Source organism: Littorina saxatilis, linkage group LG1 (genome assembly GCF_037325665.1).
Source record: "Littorina saxatilis isolate snail1 linkage group LG1, US_GU_Lsax_2.0, whole genome shotgun sequence".
Lineage (NCBI taxonomy): Eukaryota > Metazoa > Mollusca > Gastropoda > Littorinimorpha > Littorinidae > Littorina > Littorina saxatilis.
Genome location: NC_090245.1, coordinates 42,198,037 through 42,217,846, shown reverse-complemented (window position 1 = coordinate 42,217,846; position 19,810 = coordinate 42,198,037). Strand labels below are relative to the sequence as shown.

General features: G+C 41.7%; 1 protein-coding gene across 2 annotated transcripts; it reads right to left on the bottom strand.

Annotated features, from left to right (window-relative positions):
- Window positions 1-734: 734 nt before the first annotated feature.
- Window positions 735-18,822, bottom strand: LOC138970088 (ankyrin repeat and SAM domain-containing protein 6-like). Of its 2 annotated transcripts, none has more exons than XM_070342597.1 (18): window positions 18,369-18,822; window positions 17,185-17,656; window positions 16,039-16,083; window positions 15,396-15,603; window positions 14,632-14,729; window positions 13,822-13,957; window positions 12,757-12,787; window positions 12,263-12,400; window positions 11,765-11,881; window positions 11,300-11,461; window positions 10,719-10,836; window positions 8,903-9,011; window positions 8,040-8,217; window positions 6,929-6,986; window positions 6,586-6,653; window positions 3,301-3,417; window positions 2,741-2,819; window positions 735-1,132 (listed from the first exon to the last, which is right to left on the bottom strand). In XM_070342597.1, the coding sequence occupies exons 1-18, from the start codon at window positions 18,597-18,599 to the stop codon at window positions 1,047-1,049; spliced, it is 2,451 nt and encodes an 816-aa protein (XP_070198698.1). In that variant the 5' UTR covers window positions 18,600-18,822; the 3' UTR covers window positions 735-1,046. The 2 variants fall into 2 exon arrangements, with proteins under 2 accessions (XP_070198698.1, XP_070198699.1); XM_070342598.1 differs by having other exon boundaries at window positions 10,779-10,836.
- Between the last annotated feature and the right edge of the window lie 988 nt (window positions 18,823-19,810).

Genomic DNA, 19,810 nt, shown 5'->3' with positions numbered 1-19,810 from the left:
CCAGCGCGCTACCGACTGAGCTACATCCCCGCCCTGGCAGGCTGTTGAATTTGGGTATGTGTTGGAGTTGCGGGGCCTGGTTCTCATGCAGGTACATTGGTAGAGCACTGGACTTGTGATCACAGACACAGGTCAACTTTCCATGTCCCACCCCCGTGTCACCACAGCAGCATGTAAAAGACCTTGGTCATTCTGCCATAAGTGCAGGTGGCTCATTACACCTAAATACGCTCACACCTGGGTAGCACGGCTCTTGTTGCTGCTAGCTTTCCATTGGGAAAAAGCGACCCGAATTTCCCAGCAATGAGATAATAAAGTAATGGACATGGAAAAGCTCTTATTCCATGTAAAAACATGGACAGCTAGGTTACCGTCTGTGGAGGTTGTCAAGATCGTTCACACGGAAGGAAATGTAGGTACAGTATAACTAAAAGTAGTCACAAACCGTGGTCCCTCAGAAGATTCTGCTTGCAGATGACATTTTTCAAACACTGTTGTTAATAGTGCTTCACACAGGTGAAAAAATGAAGAGTTGATACAGTACTCTCCACACCTCTGAAGTGCACAGACTGCAAGTTAGTGAACACCCATGATCTCAGAGAATTCACTGACTACAAACCTCTTGCCGATACATGTCTGTGATGAAGGTCAATCTTAGTTCTGAGGCATTGAAATAAGTCAAATTACTGTGCTCATCTTTTATCAGTCTGTTGATGTGACAACAGACAGCAAATATTACTGGCATTGCATCATGTGAGAAGAACAAATCAACTGCCCAAGCCAGTGAAACATTACAGGAATGTCGTTTGGTTCCTTCAGTCAACAAAACGCCAATAACTTGTTCAAATTGCCCAAAACTTGATTTCGGCAGATCTGCTGAACTTGCCAAAAATTGTGTGGCTATTTCAGCAAAGTTGAGGACATAAATCCTGGCAACACTTCTGGTTATTAATTGCTGAGAAGCTTGACGCTATGCATTCATGGCAGAACAAGTTTGAATATCCGTGGTGGGAACATCTCTCTGGACCTTGAATGTGCAGAAGTTGCTATGACGATCTGGACTTGGTGCTTGGCAAATGGGGGTCTGGTTCATCTTGAATGTTCCAGCTCAAGAGGTTGTCACTGTCGGTACCTGCAAGCAGTAAACTGTACGTAACACGTGAGCAGAACGAACAATATGCACACATGCAGTCTGTGCACTTATGCGTATGGTTACACAAACACACACACACACACAAACACTCTCTCTCTTGCTTATTTCTGAAGTTAAGAATCTCAGCTGTTTTACTGCCACTCTTGATGTACACCTTTTCTTTTTCTTTTGTTTTTTTGATTATATTTTTAAGCCTATATATGAAAGCCTTGGCAGAAGAAAAAGTTACCAAGGAAACTTTACCTCATTCCCAGAAATGTACAATGCGCCCTAACTTTATCATAGGTCTGAGTAGAAAATATACGTCACTGAACTAATACAGTAAATTGTGCTGCCAAACTATTAAAATAAAGAAATACAGTGGAACCCCTTACAAAGACCCCCCTCTCTAACGATTACCCCGCCACAACGACCCTTTTTATTTTAACCGATGTGTTTCCTTATATAGTTGTCACCAGTGTAGCGACCACCCCGCTCTAACGTCTAAGGACCGACCTAAGAGCTTGTTTAACGACTTTGTCAGACCACAGGCGGAGGTATCGTTCACTGGACCACCACTATGATAGTAAGACTACTATGATAGTGGTATATATATGTATATATATATATAGTAGTCTTACTATGATAGTGGTGGTCCAGTGAACGATACCTCCGCCTGTGGTCAGACAAAGCCAAGACTCTCAGTCAGCGTAACGCATCACTGACAAAGCGGTTATAACCAGTTGAATAGCATTCACCTAATGGAAGTCGCCGCGGATTTTCTTTTCGCTCGATTAGTGATTACCGGTACTTTATTAGCTCTCTACTCAAGACTCAGCGCTTTTCTCTTTCTTTCGCAAATCTTCGTTTGTCAACAAGTCGTCGTGACAAGATAGCGTACAGAGAAACACCGGATGTATCAGGATCTCGCGCGCGCGAGATTTAGTTTTTTTGTGTCTCGCGATAGTTGGAGGAGCGAGAGCCGCCATGTTGTGTTTTTGTCTGCTCGAAATGTGCGCAAAGGTCGTAAATCATCCCAAAAAAGCTTATTCCGGGCGGGACTACAGGTGTGTGTTGGTTACAAATTGTGTGTGTGATATTTTTCTTCAAACTTTTTCACTTTTCTTCTTTGTTTCACTTGTTTATTCTCGGAGCAGATTTCGCCAAATACCGTACTTTCGTTTGCCTGGTTGTTTTGATTGATTGACACGATCTGATTATATTTTTTCGACGGCGGCTAATATAGTGACGCGGCCTATACATGGCTCGTCCCAATTTTTTTTTTTAAAGTCGGGGGTGCGGCTTAAAAAACGGTGCGTCTTGTAATCCGTCAAATACGGTAACTCTTTTTGCATTGAAACATGCACCAGAACTGGTGGACACCATCGACAATGTCAAACATGAAATCGAAGCAGTTTGCTTGAGGAAACGGTCGTCAGCAACTCAAACTTCTCTGTTTTCTTTTTTTAAGAAAATCTGAGGTGACTTTCTATGTGGCCCCCTGACCCCGCCCCCTCCCTCTGTAAGGACCCCCCTCCACAAGGACCGATTTTTGTCAACATTTTCAAGGTCGCTAGAGAGGGGTTCCACTGAATTGGTTATTCTTACCGATATCTGAAGATGTCCGTGCTTTTAGAGTAGAGTTGAAAGATGTCATTGTGTCAACAAACTGCTGTCGCTCACGACCCTGGCAAGGAAAAACATGGTCATAATTAATGACTTAATCATACTTGTAATTAACAAAATGTCATTAATCATCATAAAAATTCATTACTCTGTATGTCACGTGCCGTCATGCCATTCTTTCCATAAGCTTACCATCCCGAAGAAGGCAGTAACGTGCCGAAATATTGATTATAGATATAAACGTACCTAACCTGGTTACTGGTGTGTTTTCTTTTTATTTAAATGTAATTAACAAGTCTTATCAGCAGCCACGGAGTTCAAACTGGAAGAGTTAAAGGACCAGGAGATGTTCTTTAACTTGACAGTTTACAAGTAATTTGTGGATCCACATGGACTGTTGCATTTTCAGTAGCGAGGCTGGTATCCTCAGAGCCCGAGCTAGTGGACCTAATCAGCACAAACGGACAGGATTTCTCCCTGCCTCGTCATTATAGCCACATGCATCCACGCATTCAACAACACTCATAAAACTGCCAGCTTACTTTCCCTGAGTTGAGTTCCCGAATGGCCTTGAGAATCTGGCGGCGAGAGTCCACGTTGGGAATGCCCAGTTCCTTCAGGTCCTCGTCCGTCAGCGTCAGGAATGCTTCCATGTCCACCTGCACATAGTAACCCATTTCATGTACTTTACTTTAAAGGCTTAGTAAGCCTCCCGTAAACCATCACAGATACTGTCAGGCTTTTACACACAGAACAAACACCCTTCCATTTGAACGCTCACCGAACGGGAACATCCTAGGTGCCCTACGTAAAGAGCTAGCAAGTTTCAAAGAATTAATTTTGCAGATTGTCTGTCAGACAATCGGACAGTGCTTTTTTGCGTTTCTGACCTAACTTTTGAAATCTAAATAATAAATTGACAGCTTGTTACACAAACATTCTTAACTCTTACCAGTTCGGGGGTTTTAGGGCATATTTTACAGTGCTGTTGGTGCCTACTTGCCGAGTGGCTATCTGGGGTCATATTCTAAATGAAATATAGAAAATTATATATCAAATGAAAGGAAAATGAATAAGCTTTTCATATTTGCAAAGAGAATTGTGCTATCTTTAAAGGTAAAAAATGTTATGGGGGTGACAACATGATTTTTGTTGAAATTTGTACGCCCATTTTTTGGAACACGTGACAAACACAAAGAAGAATTTTTTTTTTCTTTTCAGTTTATTTTAGATATGCTGCTAACTAGTCTGTTTTGGCATTCATTTTACATAACATAGCAAAGTTTTATTGAGTTTTGCTGATAAACAAAAAAGTTATTGTCACCTGAATACCCCCACCCAAATTTCAAAGTTGGACGTTTCATGACATACGCATGCCTAAGGCAAAAAAAAATCTGTTTATGGTATCCCGACCGACCATATTTTTTCCCGCGACCCTAGACTTTTTTTTGGCATTTGGGGAAAACAAAAATTTTTTTTAAAAAATAAAATAAAAAGAAATGGCAAAATAACTTAAAAATATGTTTTTTGAAAAGAAAAAAAAAGGTTGAAAAAAAAAATAAAGGTCTGTTTTTTGGCAAAATAACATAAAAATATGTTTTGGGGGGAAATAAACAAACAAAGAAAAAAAAAAATACAAAATCCCGTCCTACCGACGGCCTATGTTACCGTTAACAGACTTTTTTTTTGTGCCTAATAATGCATTCCTATAACTAACTTATAACAAAAACCCAGCTTGTTTCTGTCATAAAGTGTGTCTAACATATGAGTTTATCCACTGTCCGACCCATCCAATGTAAAATAACAATTTTTTTTGTTGATAATTAGATAATTGGTCAGTGGAAAACTACAGGGGGGGGGGGGCATCGTAAGCAAGCTTACGATGGGCAAGGGAGCGAACTGGTAAGAGTTAAATCATAAAAGAAATCTTTTTTCATCAAGACAAGATCAGAACAATACGAAGTTTTGAAAGTTTAAAACAAGTCGCGTAAGGCGAAAATACAACATTTAGTCAAGTAGCTGTCGAACTCACAGAATGAAACTGAACGCAATGCAACGCAGCAAGACCGTATACTCGTAGCATCGTCAGTCCACCGCTCACGGCATAGGCAGTGAAATTGACAAGAAGAGCGGGGTAGTAGTTGCGCTGGGAAGGATAGCACGCTTTTCTGTACCTCTCTTCGTTTTAACTTTCTGAGCGTGTTTTTAATCCAAACATATCATATCTATATGTTTTTGGAATCAGGAACCGACAAGGAATAAGATGAAAGTGTTTTTAAATTGATTTGGAAAATTTAATTTTGATAATAATTTTTATATATTCAATTTTCAGAGCTTGTTTTTAATCCGAATATAACATATTTATATGTTTTTGGAATCAGCAAATGATGGAGAATAAGATAAACGTAAATTTGGATCGTTTTATAAAAAACATTTTTTTTACAATTTTCAGATTTTTAATGACCAAAGTCATTAATTATAAATTAATTTTTAAGCCACCACGCTGAAATGCAATACCGAAGTCCGGGCTTCGTCGAACATTACCCGACCAAAATTTCAACCAATTTGGTTGAAAAATGAGGGCGTGACAGTGCCGCCTCAACTTTCACGAAAAGCCGGATATGACGTCATCAAAGACATTTATCAAAAAAATGAAAAACACGTTCGGGGATTTCATACCCAGGAACTCTCATGTCAAATTTCATAAAGATCGGTCCAGTAGTTTAGTCTGAATCGCTCTACACACACACACACACAGACACACACACACACGCACATACACCACGACCCTCGTCTCGATTCCCCCCTCTACGTTAAAACATTTAGTCAAAACTTGACTAAATGTAAAAAGATAGCCCGGAAGCAGGGTCACGCAAGGTCGTGGTTTGCGTAGCAGACGACGCTGCCTGGCAGTATCTGTGATGGTTTACGGGAGGCTTACTGTGCCTTTAATTTATCACAGTGGAACTCCCATTCTAAGACCTCGAAAACACTGAGAAAATCAGGTCTTAAAAAGGAGTGAGTCTTAAAATGGGGGTAAATCAAACAGAGGTTATGAACATAAAATCTGAGGAATCAGGGTCTTGAAACTTTGAATAAAATAGATTGGGAAGTCTTAAAAGTGGGGTTCCACTGTATCCCATGCTGGGAAATTCAGGTCGCTTCCTCCCAGTGGAAAGCTAGCAGCAACAAGAGTTGCGCTACCCAGGTACAGTGGAAGCCCCCTTTTAAGACCCCCCAATTTAAGACTCCCTCCTTTTTAAGACCTTGTTTTTTCAGACTTTCTGTTCATAACCTCTGTAAAAATTACCCCCATTTCAACACTCCCTCCTTTTTAAGACCTTGTTTTTTCAGACTTTCTGTTCATAACCTCGGTAAAATTACCCCCATTTTAAGACTCCCTCCTTTTCAAGACCTTGTTTTTTCAGACTTTCTGTTCATAACCTCTGTAAAATTACCCCCATTTTAACACTCCCTCCTTTTTAAGACCTTGTTTTTTCAGACTTTCTGTTCATAACCTCTGTAACATTACCCCCATTTAAGACTCCCTCCTTTTAAAGACCTGTTTTTCTCAGATTTTTGGAGGTCTTAAAAGGGGGGTTCCACTGTAATTCAGTAATCCATTCCATATACCAATCCAATACTCTGTTTTCATTGCTTCAAAAGAACTCCATTCATTTCCCTGTTAAGAGGTCCTTCTTTTTCCTTTGATCTTAACATTTTAAGACTGAGATAGTGTAAGACAATAAAGAAGTCTTTTCTTCATATTTAAAATCAACATTTTGAGGGAAAAGGAAGTGAACATTTCAACAGCAAGAAAACGTTACCTCTTGTTCCTCGAAGATTGGGTTGTATTTTTCAAGTGACAACTTCTTCAGGATGTTAGACAGCTCATCTGAAACAAGAAACATAAAAATATGTACGGATTTCTGTTTTTAAAACCGTGTTGATGACTTGAAGCTAGTAATGCACTGTATCTAGCCTATCCACTCAAACAACAAACACATAGAGACACACACACACACATACCCCAACACACACACACACACACACACACACACACACACACACACACACACACGCACACATGCACGCTATGTAAGTCTGTGCTGTACCCACATTTAGTCAAAGACACACACATACACATGAACATATGTCTTAAACACTCACCGTCACCAGAATCCTTTTCTCTCAGAGAACTCAGCGTTGGTAAAACATCTTCCCCGCTCTGAAATCAATGAAACACATCCTCAGTGCTGTTCCCTTTTCACCACTGGGCCATAGCTGCTAACCTTACAACTACAGTCAAATATTGCTGAGGTCCATTTCTGTTATCTATACAACAAATTTGATTCTGCCTGCAGAAAATATCTAAAACTACAACTTTGCTCTGTTTTTTTCGTTTTCTTTATTTGGTGTTTAACGTCGTTTTCAACCACGAAGGTTATATCGCGACGGGGAAAGGGAGGAGATGGGATAGAGCCACTTGTCAATTGTTTCTTGTTCACAAAAGCACCAATCAAAAATTTGCTCCAGGGGCTTGCAACGTAGTACAATATATTACCTTACTGGGAGAATGCAAGTTTCCAGTACAAAGGACTTAACATTTCTTACATACTGCTTGACTAAAATCTTTACAAAAATTGACTATATTCTATACAAGAAACACTTAACAAGGGTAAAAGGAGAAACAGAATCCGTTAGTCGCCTCTTACGACATGCTGGGGAGCATCGGGTATATTCTTCCCCCTAACCCGCGGGGGGTCTTTGCTCTGTCAACCCAATGCCTTCTAGAGTGCCTGATATATTGCCCACTCGACACTGCTACCCATAACGCATATCTGTGTTTTTTGTTGTTGTTTTAATTAAAAAAAATGTTATGGAAGTGGCTGGTTAAAACAAGGTGATTAGATTATGAGCATTATTTAACATGTAGAATTTTCTCTTTGTTTCTAATAATCTTTGTCTGTGAGTGTCTGATTCGATTTATCTGTGTGTGTGTGTCTCTCTTGTCTCTGTCCTTTCATTTTGCTGCATATGATTGTTTGTTGGTTACATTTTGTCAAAGTCTCCATTGACATGGGAAAAAACTCTGCCAACCTTAAACTTTAAAACATCGTAGCAAAGTAACCACTGCAAGTTTTCGGAGATCATAAACCATCAAAACTCACAGAAAGCTGGCAGACCAACCCAAATAAGCCTCACAAAGAAAAAAAAACCATTCCCAATATTTTTCTTGTTTTCAGACAAAAGAAGCATTCAACAGCAGTCATCAGCTCACCTTCCCTGGGGTGGGAGAAGGAGAGGGTGTGAGAGTGGAGGTGGTACTGTCCTTGGAGGACGTGCTCCTGCCGCGAGATGACCTCTGGGGGGTGATGGAGGAACTGCCGCTGGTGGAGCTGTTGGGCGAGGTGGTGTTGGACATGGTGCGGAATGCTGACGACGCTGTGGCTGACTTCCTGCAACGGGCGTAACAAGTTATGAGACCAAGGGTAGGGTGGATGCAGGAGGAGAGAGAACTGAACTGAACTGAACTGAACTTTATTTAACAAGGATAAGGATTTGAGGCTAGGGCTTTTCTTACAATCTGTCCTTGAGAGGTAAAGGGAGGGGGAATGCTTACAGTGCCGTGTGCAGGGATGTGAGCAGTACGCACCAATGTTTAGCTTCGGCACCGTCGCGACTACTGCGCGCGCCATAGTTCTCTACCAAACATTGCACCTTCACTTCAGGAAAATGCACCACACTGTTCTGGCAATCTTTCCGACTTGCATCAATCCATTTTGTTTCTAATGGTTGAGATCCTTGGGGGATAAGAAGGTCCAAGCGCTTTATAATTGTAATATTCTAGACAGTATTAAAACTGCTGAAAGCTAAACATTGTTTCACAAACATACCAGCTGGATGGACACATTTGTTTTAAAGCACACAATATTGACAGTCTGTCACATGATTAAGCTGGCTTTTAACATCCTTAAACCCTGATAACGGTTGACTGTAAAACGCCATACTATTTTACCATTATAAACTCAGGCCTTTCATAAAACAGAACAGAGATCAACATTGTGATTCTAAACCATTACAGACTCGGGCTTTTTTTAAAACAGAACAGAGGTCAGCATTTTGATTCTTAAGTTTTCTCACCGAGGCATAAACAGTAAAGACGGTGTCTGCTGAGCACCCAGAGTTGCACTTGATCGAGCGCTTGGAATGTGTGGACTAGCCAGAAACAGTGAACCATGACCAAAGTCTCCTGCAAATTAAAAGAAAACACCAATATTAAAGAAGCACAATCATTCAGACGCTCTTCACGGTGCAGGTGATATGCATGAGCAACCAGCTTGTTTGAGAGGACGATCCTCTCTTTCTCTCTGCGCTCGAGTGAGCACGGATATGGTGCCCACCAGCTTGTTTAGCAAAGTTCAAAACGCTTTCACAGAAACTGCTTTTCTTCTTAATACAAACACAACAACCCTTAACATTTCTGTTTGCTATTCTGCTTTTGTAAAAATTTGGACAACATGCAAAGAAAACAGGAGGCAGATCTGAGTTACAATTTACCTTTCAAGAGAAAAGGGGGAAAGGGAAGAGAAAGAGAATTATAATTATATATGCATATCTTGTCTGAAACAGACTATATGAGCTTCAACTATATGTCTAGTACTGTCTCTCTGATACTTCTCTTTCCTTGTGCACTTTAGTGCTGATATTGTTACAGAAAATAGACAAAGAGCATGATTAGTCCACACACCGCAAAGCATTAACACACAAAAAGTTGATTAAACAATTCTACACTATTTGGCTTATGAAGGGAAAAAAGCTTCAGCTCAGAAAACTGACATTCTTGGAGAAATGTTCCATTCATCCGAAGAGTCAAATAACACAAGGCATTACACACATAAAATGAAATCTTTTTCTTCATGAAACTAATGAAAAGCAGCAGGTTATATTCCTTGTACATGTACTTTCAGGCTCTACAGTTGTTAAGAAAGCACTAGCTGAATAGAAATGCACAAAACTGTATGCTATTTTGTCGTAAACTGCAGATACTTGTGTTTAGCACACACACACACACTCTCTCTCTCTCTCAAATAGTCAGTCTGTCTCTCTCTAAGACAGAAACTTTAAAATAAAAAAAACTCCCCCCCCCCCCCCCCCCCCCCCCCAACCACACTCTCACTTTCCAACTCATTATTCCTCACGCTCACCAAATATTGGAAGGTAGTCATGAACAACACCATAAAATCATTTCATGCATGTCTAAATGCAAATTGGTAAATGTTATAAAATTTCATAAAATCAAATACACCTTCTCTCTTAACATTTTCTAACCATGGACACACACAGACCTATATATATATGCAAACATACATGCACATACACGAAAGCAAACAGACACAGAGACAGACAGACACACATACATGCAAACCCACATCAACATATATGACAACACACAGACACACAAACACACAAGCTTGTTCATACGTGTCCTGAGAACAGAGCCACAAACAAACAGACACAAAAACACAGCCACACACAAACAGCCACAAACACACAGACACATACAAACAGACACAAAAACACAGCCACACACAAACAGCCACAAACACACAGACACATACAGGTCAGTGCCAACCTTTCTCATGCACCCCCTTTCCCTCCTTCTCCACTACAACATCGCTGGCGAACACGCGTCGTTTGGCGGCAAGCTTCTGATTCACACCGGCACTAGTCACACTACTGTCGCCGCCAGAAGAAGAGAGAGTAGCATCAAGAGGCGGGTTAGTAGTACAAGACTCTGAAAGACTCTTATCACGGCTATCCCAAGAGGCGTTATGTGAGAGGTTAGCCCAGGACTTGGCAGGCGAGGGGTTAACGCGCAGAGAGGAAGGAGAGGAGGGGTTAGTTCTCCAAGCGTCAAGAGGCAAAGGGATGCGCTGCATGACATCCGGGCCGTCACCAGATATAGGGTTTATCCATGCAGGGTCCGAGCGGGTAGGGAGGCGAGCGCTCATGCTACCTGAGTCTGCTCGCGACGGAGAGTACTTCAAGGGGGGCATGAGGGGACGATCCGTCGCCTGAAAATACAGCACGTCCGACATGATTGAAATGGTTAGTATAGAGCACAAGCAGATAATTAACATACCACAATTGTTTTTATTTTGATACAGTCACTGAAACTTGCACTCTACGTTTTTCTGTTTTGCTACAGATGTTAAACTAAGAAATGAATCTGACACCTTGATTCTTGCTAAATCTCTGCAGCAGTTAAGTATGGATTGTCTACATATTGACCCTACTGCACACAAAACTGTTGTAACACTGTTACCCAGCTTATGAAATATTGGGCAAAAATTAACCTAGAGAAGAATTTGTTTTACTTGAATAAAGCCCAACTGAAAGTGAAAACTGGACTGAAAAGTAATAACCAGGCAAGACTGTTACACAGCTTATGAAACAATGGGCAAAAATTAAATTGGAGAAGAATGTTTTAACTTGAAAAAAAACACCAACTGAAAGCAAAAACTGGACAGTACTTACCAGGCCTCGGTCATCTGCCATGGACTTGTAAGTCCTCCAGTTACTGCTGAAGCGACGCGAGTGTTCCGGTCCGTCCAAGGCGAAGGAGGGAGGAGGAAGGAATGGCGGCTTGACTGGCTTCAGTGTCTCGTTGCACTGCATAGAGTTGGGAGGGTTGATGTCCTGCACGAATCAACACAAGATGTATCAATATAAAAAAGAAAGGTAGTCCCATAACCATTTTTGGTCATAAGAGAGTGATATAATATTTCAACTACTCTCGGGCCAGCTTTTATGAGGACGGTGCCCACTCCTCTCCCTCGCTGCCTTTGCCTCCCCTGGCCCTGAATAGGGTCAGGTACTGGAGTACACACACTCAAAGACAAACACACACACACACACACCCTCATCTCGTCTACCGGTCTACTCAGAAAACATCTTTACAAAACTTGACTAAATGTAACAAAAGTAGGGTGTTGTTCCTACCAGGGTGTAGACAGAAGCACTCTTCTTGGTCTCCAGCAGCATGGACTCGTAACTGGTCATGGACATGGCCGTCTGGTCGTCCACCACCATCTTCTTGTGCTCCAACAGCGGCGACGCCTGCACACACACCACTCAATCAATAGACAACTCTTAGTGGGCAAAAATATGCCCCTCTCCCTTAACGCTGTCTTTTAGGCTGTCCTGTATGTGCACAATAAAGTTCCCAAATTCACGGCGAAAATATCGGGGCTTGGAAACATGAATGCATGCATGCAGGAAAAAGACGCTGTACTGTATGGCATCTCGTTTTTCCCAAGTGAGAAAGCAGCCCGAATTTTCCATGTGGGTCACCTAACGATATGATACCAATACCAAGTATTCTCTATGATGTACAAGTCAGGAAGGGCAGACATAATGTATGTAAAGACTCGGATGGACATGTAAGAGTAGTTTACACCATTATTTAGACAGGCACAAATTAAGGTATCTTGCACACACCTGTGATGGCACTGGACTCTTGAGGGTCAGATCCTGAACGGAGGTGGAGGTTTGCAGGGGCATGGGGCCCAGACGGTTGCTCATGGTCCTCCCTAGCTTCAGGTTGCGAAACCTGTTGGACATTCGGTTCCACCAAGCCTGCAAACACAAACAGCATACAATAAGTTATTAGCTATGCCAAACAGCCACCGCTCAGAGCTGGAAGTAGTGAATAAGGCATGAAGGTAACACACTATGAAGCCCTCTAAGAAAAATACCATTTGAATTTTGCACAAGATATTGATGATCCTGATGTTTTTCAGAAAATAAGTTCTCTCTCAAAAATATACCAGGTAAATAATCCCTAAATACCAAACTCTCCATACCTGGAACTATGTCTTTAAAAATGTTACTCGCACCTCTCCACAAACGCAAACATTTCTTTACGCACATACAAACACATTCTTACACGCAAAGGAACGGAGAATGGTTGTAAAAACAACAGGAATACTTACTCTCAATCCACTCTTTGGGTTCTCTTCACAACTGTTGAATGAAACACACACCATATAAATGAACAACATCAAAATCAGTATCAAAACAAAAGCAAAGTTAAGCTTAACGGTCTTAAAATCATAGAGAAATCTACCATTCACTTTCATTCAAAAAAGGCAGGCAGACAGACAAGACAGAATGACATACCGTATTTTCCGGGTTACAAGGCGCTACATCGCATAAGGCGCACCCCCTTCTTTTTAAACAAAATTGTAATCCAGTCACCCATTGGGCGCAGGGGGCCGATAGGGCGCACCAAAATTAAAAAAGTATACCGGTCGAAGAATGAAAATAAGCCGCACACACATCAAAGGAAGAATACAGAGTGGAAATATGTGTGCTCTGTGTGTGCGGCAGATCAAAGGCAGGTCCATTGTGATAGCTGGGTTGCCTTGTTTAGACACTGACCTTCTTCCCAGGGGTCAATGACCCAGTTTTTGTTATGAGAGGTGGTTCCCCTGTCATAGATCTGAGAGAGGAAACACTTCCTGCACCGGGGTCAGTGACCGAGTTTAACCTATGGGGCGGTCTCTTTGATGTCTTGAGGGGAAACTTGGCCAGGGTAGTACCTACATGCATTATCACAAGTTGTTTGACTGGTACTCTTCTTCTGCGTTCGACGGTTGTGTCTAGGGTTGACTGGTACTCAGGCGGTCTCTTTGATTTTTTTCGTATTTCATACACGGATTAGGCGCTTCGTTATACAAGACGCAGGGGTCAAACTCGAGGAAAAAAGTCGCGCCTTATGACCCGGAAAGTACGGTACTCACAAACACTAATGCACAGACATACAAACTTGCTTCACATTTGCTTTTCTGTGCACTGTTTATATTAAAATACAAACAAACAAAAATTCATAACACTTCACTGCATTTTCCTGATTCTGGAACATAAAAAAAATCAACAAAATAAAGAAAGCAAAAAATAACGTTAGTTTGTTATCAGGCAGGAGGTATCATGAAATTTGAAAAATTAAAAGCAATCTCCCCCCCCCCCCCCCCCCACCCCAAGAAAAGCTCCCATACCTAAACTCCGGGTGAAGTGCAGCAGATGTAATGGCGCCATTGCTGTGCTTACTCCACCCTTTCTTGCCCTTGTCCGCCTTGTTGACATGCAGAGCTTTGGAAGCCAGCATCCGCAACAGATCTGTGTCGACATCATCTGCAACACAAATTAGGCCGCATCTCTCCAGAATTCATGTACAAAATAACTACAGTCGAACCCCCCTTTTAAGACCCCCAATCTAAGACGCCCTCCTTTTTAAGACCTTGTTTCCTGACTTTTTTGTTTATAACCTCTGTAAAATACCCCCATTTTAAGACGCCCTCCTTTTTAAGACCTTGTTTCCTGACTTTTTTGTTTATAACCTGTGTAAAATACCCCCATTTTAAGACTCTCCTTTTTAAGACCCAATTATCTCCGATTTTTGGAGGTTCTCTAAAAATAGATGAATTCCGCAAATAATTCTGTCGGGTTTTTATGGGTTGTGGAAGAGTTGCTTTCCCTTGTTTTTTTCATAGAAACACTGAGGGATATTGGGGGAGGGATTTGAGGGGTGGGGCCAAGGGATTTGAGGGGGGGGGGGGGGGGGAGGGTTGGGGTGGTTAAGGGGGGGATGGGGGGGGGGGGGGGGGATGGTGGGCTTGGCAAGAGAGAAAGCAATGGACCATGTTTTGCTGCTTCTATGACATTAGGTTTCTTTCTTTCTTTATTTGGTGTTTAACGTCGTTTTCAACCGTTCAAGGTTATATCGCGAGACATTAGGTTTGATTTGATCATAAAAGTACATGTTAATGAATTCTCACCAAGTCATTTGTGTATCAAGCTGAACTTACCAATGAGAGAAGCCATGTCAAATGCAGTACAACCGTTCTTTGCTTGCACCGACACATCAGCACCCACGTTCAACAGGAACACAGCTACTTGTTTCTTTCTGTAGACAAGGTGTAAATTCAATTCAGAATTTTGTTTAAATAAACACCATAAGTAGATTTTAATGAGGGATTACTAACAAGTAGTTGATATTCACTCACAGTTTAAAAAAAAAATGTGAGGGTCAGAAAATAAACTGCAACAAATACAAAATAAATACCAGGTTCTTCAAATTCCCAGCATTGCAGTGTATCCAACACCTGCTTTACAGCAATCCTGAACATGAAAATTATCAGTCTGTCTGTTTTTGGATTACAGCAATCTTACAAACCAATCAATTTCTATCAAGGTTGAATAACTCAGTGGTCAACACTTAGTACACCATTACAAGAATTCCATGGCAATTGAAACAGCTTAATCTCCATTTTCAGCTTTTCGTCTGTCATCAAATGCCTTGCTTTTATCCTCTTCTATGTGTTTAATTGTTTGTTTGTGTGATTGTTTGTATGTTGGTCTTCATTGTTTTTTGTCCTGAATTTGCTGACTTTTCTTTTGTTGATGGTTTTTTTTTTATTCTTAAAAAAAAAATATTTGCATCATGGCTCAGGTTTTGGGATGTGTGAACCCTGCAAAAACTATACTTCTGCTTGCTTGTCCCACAGATGTTAAATCTGTCAAGCTTTAGAAAACGTCAATCATGGATACCCGTCCACAAAGAAATCCTTACCCGTGATACGTAGCTTGCATGAGAGCCGTCCACCCACTGATTATGTCCTGCTTGTTGATATCGCATCCTCTCTGCAGAAGCAATTCAGCCACATCCAGTCGTCCTGTCATGGCCGCAAACATCAGCGGGGTGGCGCCATCTTGTGATGAGCTAGCATCCTTTTGACTAGGGTCCTGGTCCAGGATTTCGCGGATACGCTCCATGTCTCCTGCCAGAGTCAAGATAATTCAGAGTTTTGTTGCGATTCTAGTTAGAGACAGATCAATTTAAGGACTACCGCCTGGATTGTTAGTTAAATTTAAAGCGGAACATTTGTCTCCAGGAAAACCAAGCCTTGTTATAGTAGAATGCCACAGTGCTTAATTAAGTGTTGCCAGCACACACAAAACTAGAGCTACATCTGCTGCGTGCCAATGTTGGCCTTTGAAGTGGATTTTAAATAATGGAAATAATGGAAATGCTTTTTTTCTCAATCATGCACATATTTTTTTCCATGCAGAAAACTCTCCAAACTCTCCATGACACTTTGTCTCACACAGTGACACACAGGGACCTATGATTCAAACACTGTTTGTTTGTTTGTTTGTTTTTTATGGCGGGGACAGGGGTGTGGGGGGTTTGGACTAAAGAGAAAGCCACTGACCATGTTTTGCTGCTTCTATGACGTCAGGTTTGATTTCATCAGGAGCTGCAAACACAAGAAACATTACAAATATGGAATAAATTTGTAGGAACAACAGAACACACACTCATTCATACACACATGCAGACACATACATTGACATACATTACTTTTTCAAATTTTTTGTTCATAAACTCTGATATTTCTAATGTAGATATCTACCTCTACACCCCCCCCCCCCCCCCTCCCTCCAAGGTACACGCTGATCAAATCACAAATGGATTACCAGTGATAGGTTTTTGCGAGTACACGTATTAACATACAAATATATATAACCGGCTACTCATGATTACACAAAGTAATCAGAAGGTGCAGCAGGCAAGCCCACCCGAGTCAGACAGCATAACTGTGTATGAAACACTAATTTGGGTCTGGTAGCAAAAGAGAAAGCTTTATGTATTTCAGTGAAAACCCAAGAACAAATGAATTTGTTTTGTTTTTTATTATATAATTGTATGCCTGTGTTTCATAATACTCCAATATAGCATAACAATTACAAGTCACTTGACAAGCCTCTCCAGACTATGTTAGTATGTATAACAAGTCGTTCCATCTATTCCCCCCAGAGTTCACAACCTATCCCTGTCTGTGCCCACAGGGGCTTAGACTGATTAATAATTGAACAATGCACTCTACGGGAGCGGAATTAGACAATAATGCTCAGCTACAGGCACCGCACCACATCCCTTCATTCACAGGAGTCACTCAAGCGAATCTTGGCTGGCAAACCTCTCAGGCACGGTGTGTCGGGCTTGTGGCCGAGCGACCACCAAGCAGAGCTAATTCTAATCAAAAGGCTAGCTGTGAGTGTCGCTGTTGACTTCTTTAATACCTAAATTTACCTTATAGTGCATAATATAGTGATTGTGCAGCAGGCAAGAAATATGGCAGAGTAAGAGTAAACAGCATACTAAAGAAGTTTGAAGTTGAACTCAAACTCAAATGCTATGAGAATTTGGTGAGGCTGATTAATCATGTTTCAATTATACTTTTTAGAAGAGAGACTTCAGGACATCAACATGTGGGATATGATATGATATGATATGATATATGGATACATATAAGATGACATGATATGATATATGACCAGTGATGCTGATTACTTACAAACTTTTGGTTTGTTGGTTGTCTTTCTGTCAAGGTAGCCTCGCACTTCCCGTTTTCCACGAACAGTCGCAACACCAAGTGCAGTCTTGTCACCAACATTCACAACATTTGGGTCACCACCTTTTTCGATTAGTATCTGCGCTGTGGTCATATGACCATTCAAAGCAGCCAGCATGAGCGGTGTCAAACCGCTTGTTGGCGTTCTAAAGTTCACATCACCCCCACGATCCAAAAGAAATCGTAAGACAGCATCATGGCCATGTAAAGCAGCAGCAAGAAGAGGAGTAAATTCACATCCTTCACTTTCACTGTTGAGGTCCACTCCCGATTCCACCAGAAGCTTTACTGTCTGAATGTGACCCCCACGTGAAGCAAGAGTAAGAGCACAGGCACCATATCGATTCTTGGCATGAATATCAGCCTGGTGCTGGATAAGCAGTGCTACAACACTACTGTGGCCATACCTTGAAGCCTGGAATAGTGGAAATGAATAAGCAATTGACAATGTTTACAAGCGCCCGTGATCTCTGTCAACATTTAACCTATACAATACTGCATCACATTCACTTACAACAGATCCACAACTTCATTCTTTATGTTTGCTACCACCTAGTGCAAGATGTATTACTTTTAACCTTAGAAGTTAGAGCACAGAAATAAATGCTCCGTTAACCACTAACATACCTTAATTACCATAATATATTTCATCACTTCATTAATCTGCCTTTTTCAAATTGTGTGATAAATTCTCTTGCCTTAATAAGTATCAATGACTTGTTGGTTGAAATCTGGAAATACAGGAATCTTCCAGGGGGCAGACCTGTTGTTTCACTTGTTTCCAATTTCATGAAATGGTGTTGGATCAGTTTCTATGGTAGATGAACTTAACCTTACATATTACTGCTAAAAGTGCCATTTTGCATTGTGGCTACCTGCCTCATCATATCACTTCCAAAGAAACAAAGACAAAACGACCATTGGGGCTTGCACACTAGGTTAGAACCCAGACCAAGACCAACATCTCATAACCCGGCCACCCTAAAATAGCCCCAATCCTCTCTCTCTCTCTCTTTAAAAAAAAATAATGTCTAACGAAAGTGGGGGGGGGGGGGGGGGGGGAAGATGTGATACATCGACAACGGGCTACAGATTTCAGCTGCTGCCCTTCCCAAAGATGCACCCACCTGTAACAATGGTGTCCACCCGAACACGTTGCGTTTATCCAGGCCAGCACCTCTCATGATCAATAAACGGACCACGCTTTCATGTCCGTTTGCAGACGCCACTTGGAGAGGCGTGTTGTCATCTTCATCCACGGAATCAACATCACATCCTTGGTCCAGTAAAGTCTGTACCGAATCCACATCCCCTTGTTCGCAGGCACAAAAGATCTGTCGAACTCGTTCCATTGGCATTGCAGAACCAGGAGACGATGTTGACGTTAGAACAAATATGTTAAATTCAGTTTCTAAGACATCACTGGCTAAACAAATCTTTCCAGAGCACAGATAAATGTTTGGTACACGTCAAATGCCATTTTCAGACTCAAGTTATCATCCAAATAAGTTTCTTTGACGATTTATTCCATTGTCTGCTATCGTTTCAGGACTTCCGCCGCCATTTTGAAAGTCTGTGACGTCACAAAGTTCAACTCGGGCAAATGAAGTCGTCTGCTACATGTATGACAGGTGCCCGCGTCAGGTCAACAAAAGCGCGGCCGGAGTAGTTGAAGGATAGCTTTGTGCGATTTTGTTCAGCCGGCGCAGGATCGACTCCGGCTGCCTTTCGTCTGTTAGCAGGCCAGATCTATCAGTCAATGGGTCTTATCCGTAGTAGAGTACGCTGTGGTCTTATCTCTTTCTGGGACCACATAGGCCTAAAGGCCCGGTCACACAGCCCAAAAGTCGCGTAAACGCATGAATCACGCATAAAATTTGGTTGTGCGTGCTTGTCGGTCGAGAATTTGACCATCATTTTTCGCTGATTTACGCGATGAAAATCACCGATGAATTGCGCAAGAACTACGGAAAGATCACGCAAAAATCACTAACAAACCACGCACTACAGCGCATAGGTACGCAAAGATCCATGGAAAACCACGTATAATCCGCGCACTATCACTAATGAACTGCGTATGAATCGCGCATGATTCGCGCATGAACTGCGCAAAGAATGCGCGGCAGCGCGCACGTCCGTTCCGCGCATATATAAACTGATGCAACCGCGGACGGACACGGGTCAACTTTATGTGCAGACCCAGAGACGGTATACATCTCCCACCCCGGTGTCACCACAATGGCACGTTAAAGATCTTGGTCATTCTACCATAAGTGCAGATGGCTGATACCACCTAAACACGCATACATCAAAAAGCCGTGAGGGCGTAAAACTCGAATCGTATAAACCAATTCATGTCCAATATAGGCAATTAAGACCTGACGGACAATAAGCTCCTTAAAATTTACTGCGCCTTGGCATTCCCGTTTCAACAGTCGCGAACGATCACTGATATTCCACGCATACTTCGCGCATTGTTCACGTAAGAACTACGCAAACTACGCACAAATTACGTAAAACAGCGCAATACTGCGTAAACTCCTACGCGAAGCCGAGTTTTGAGCTGCTG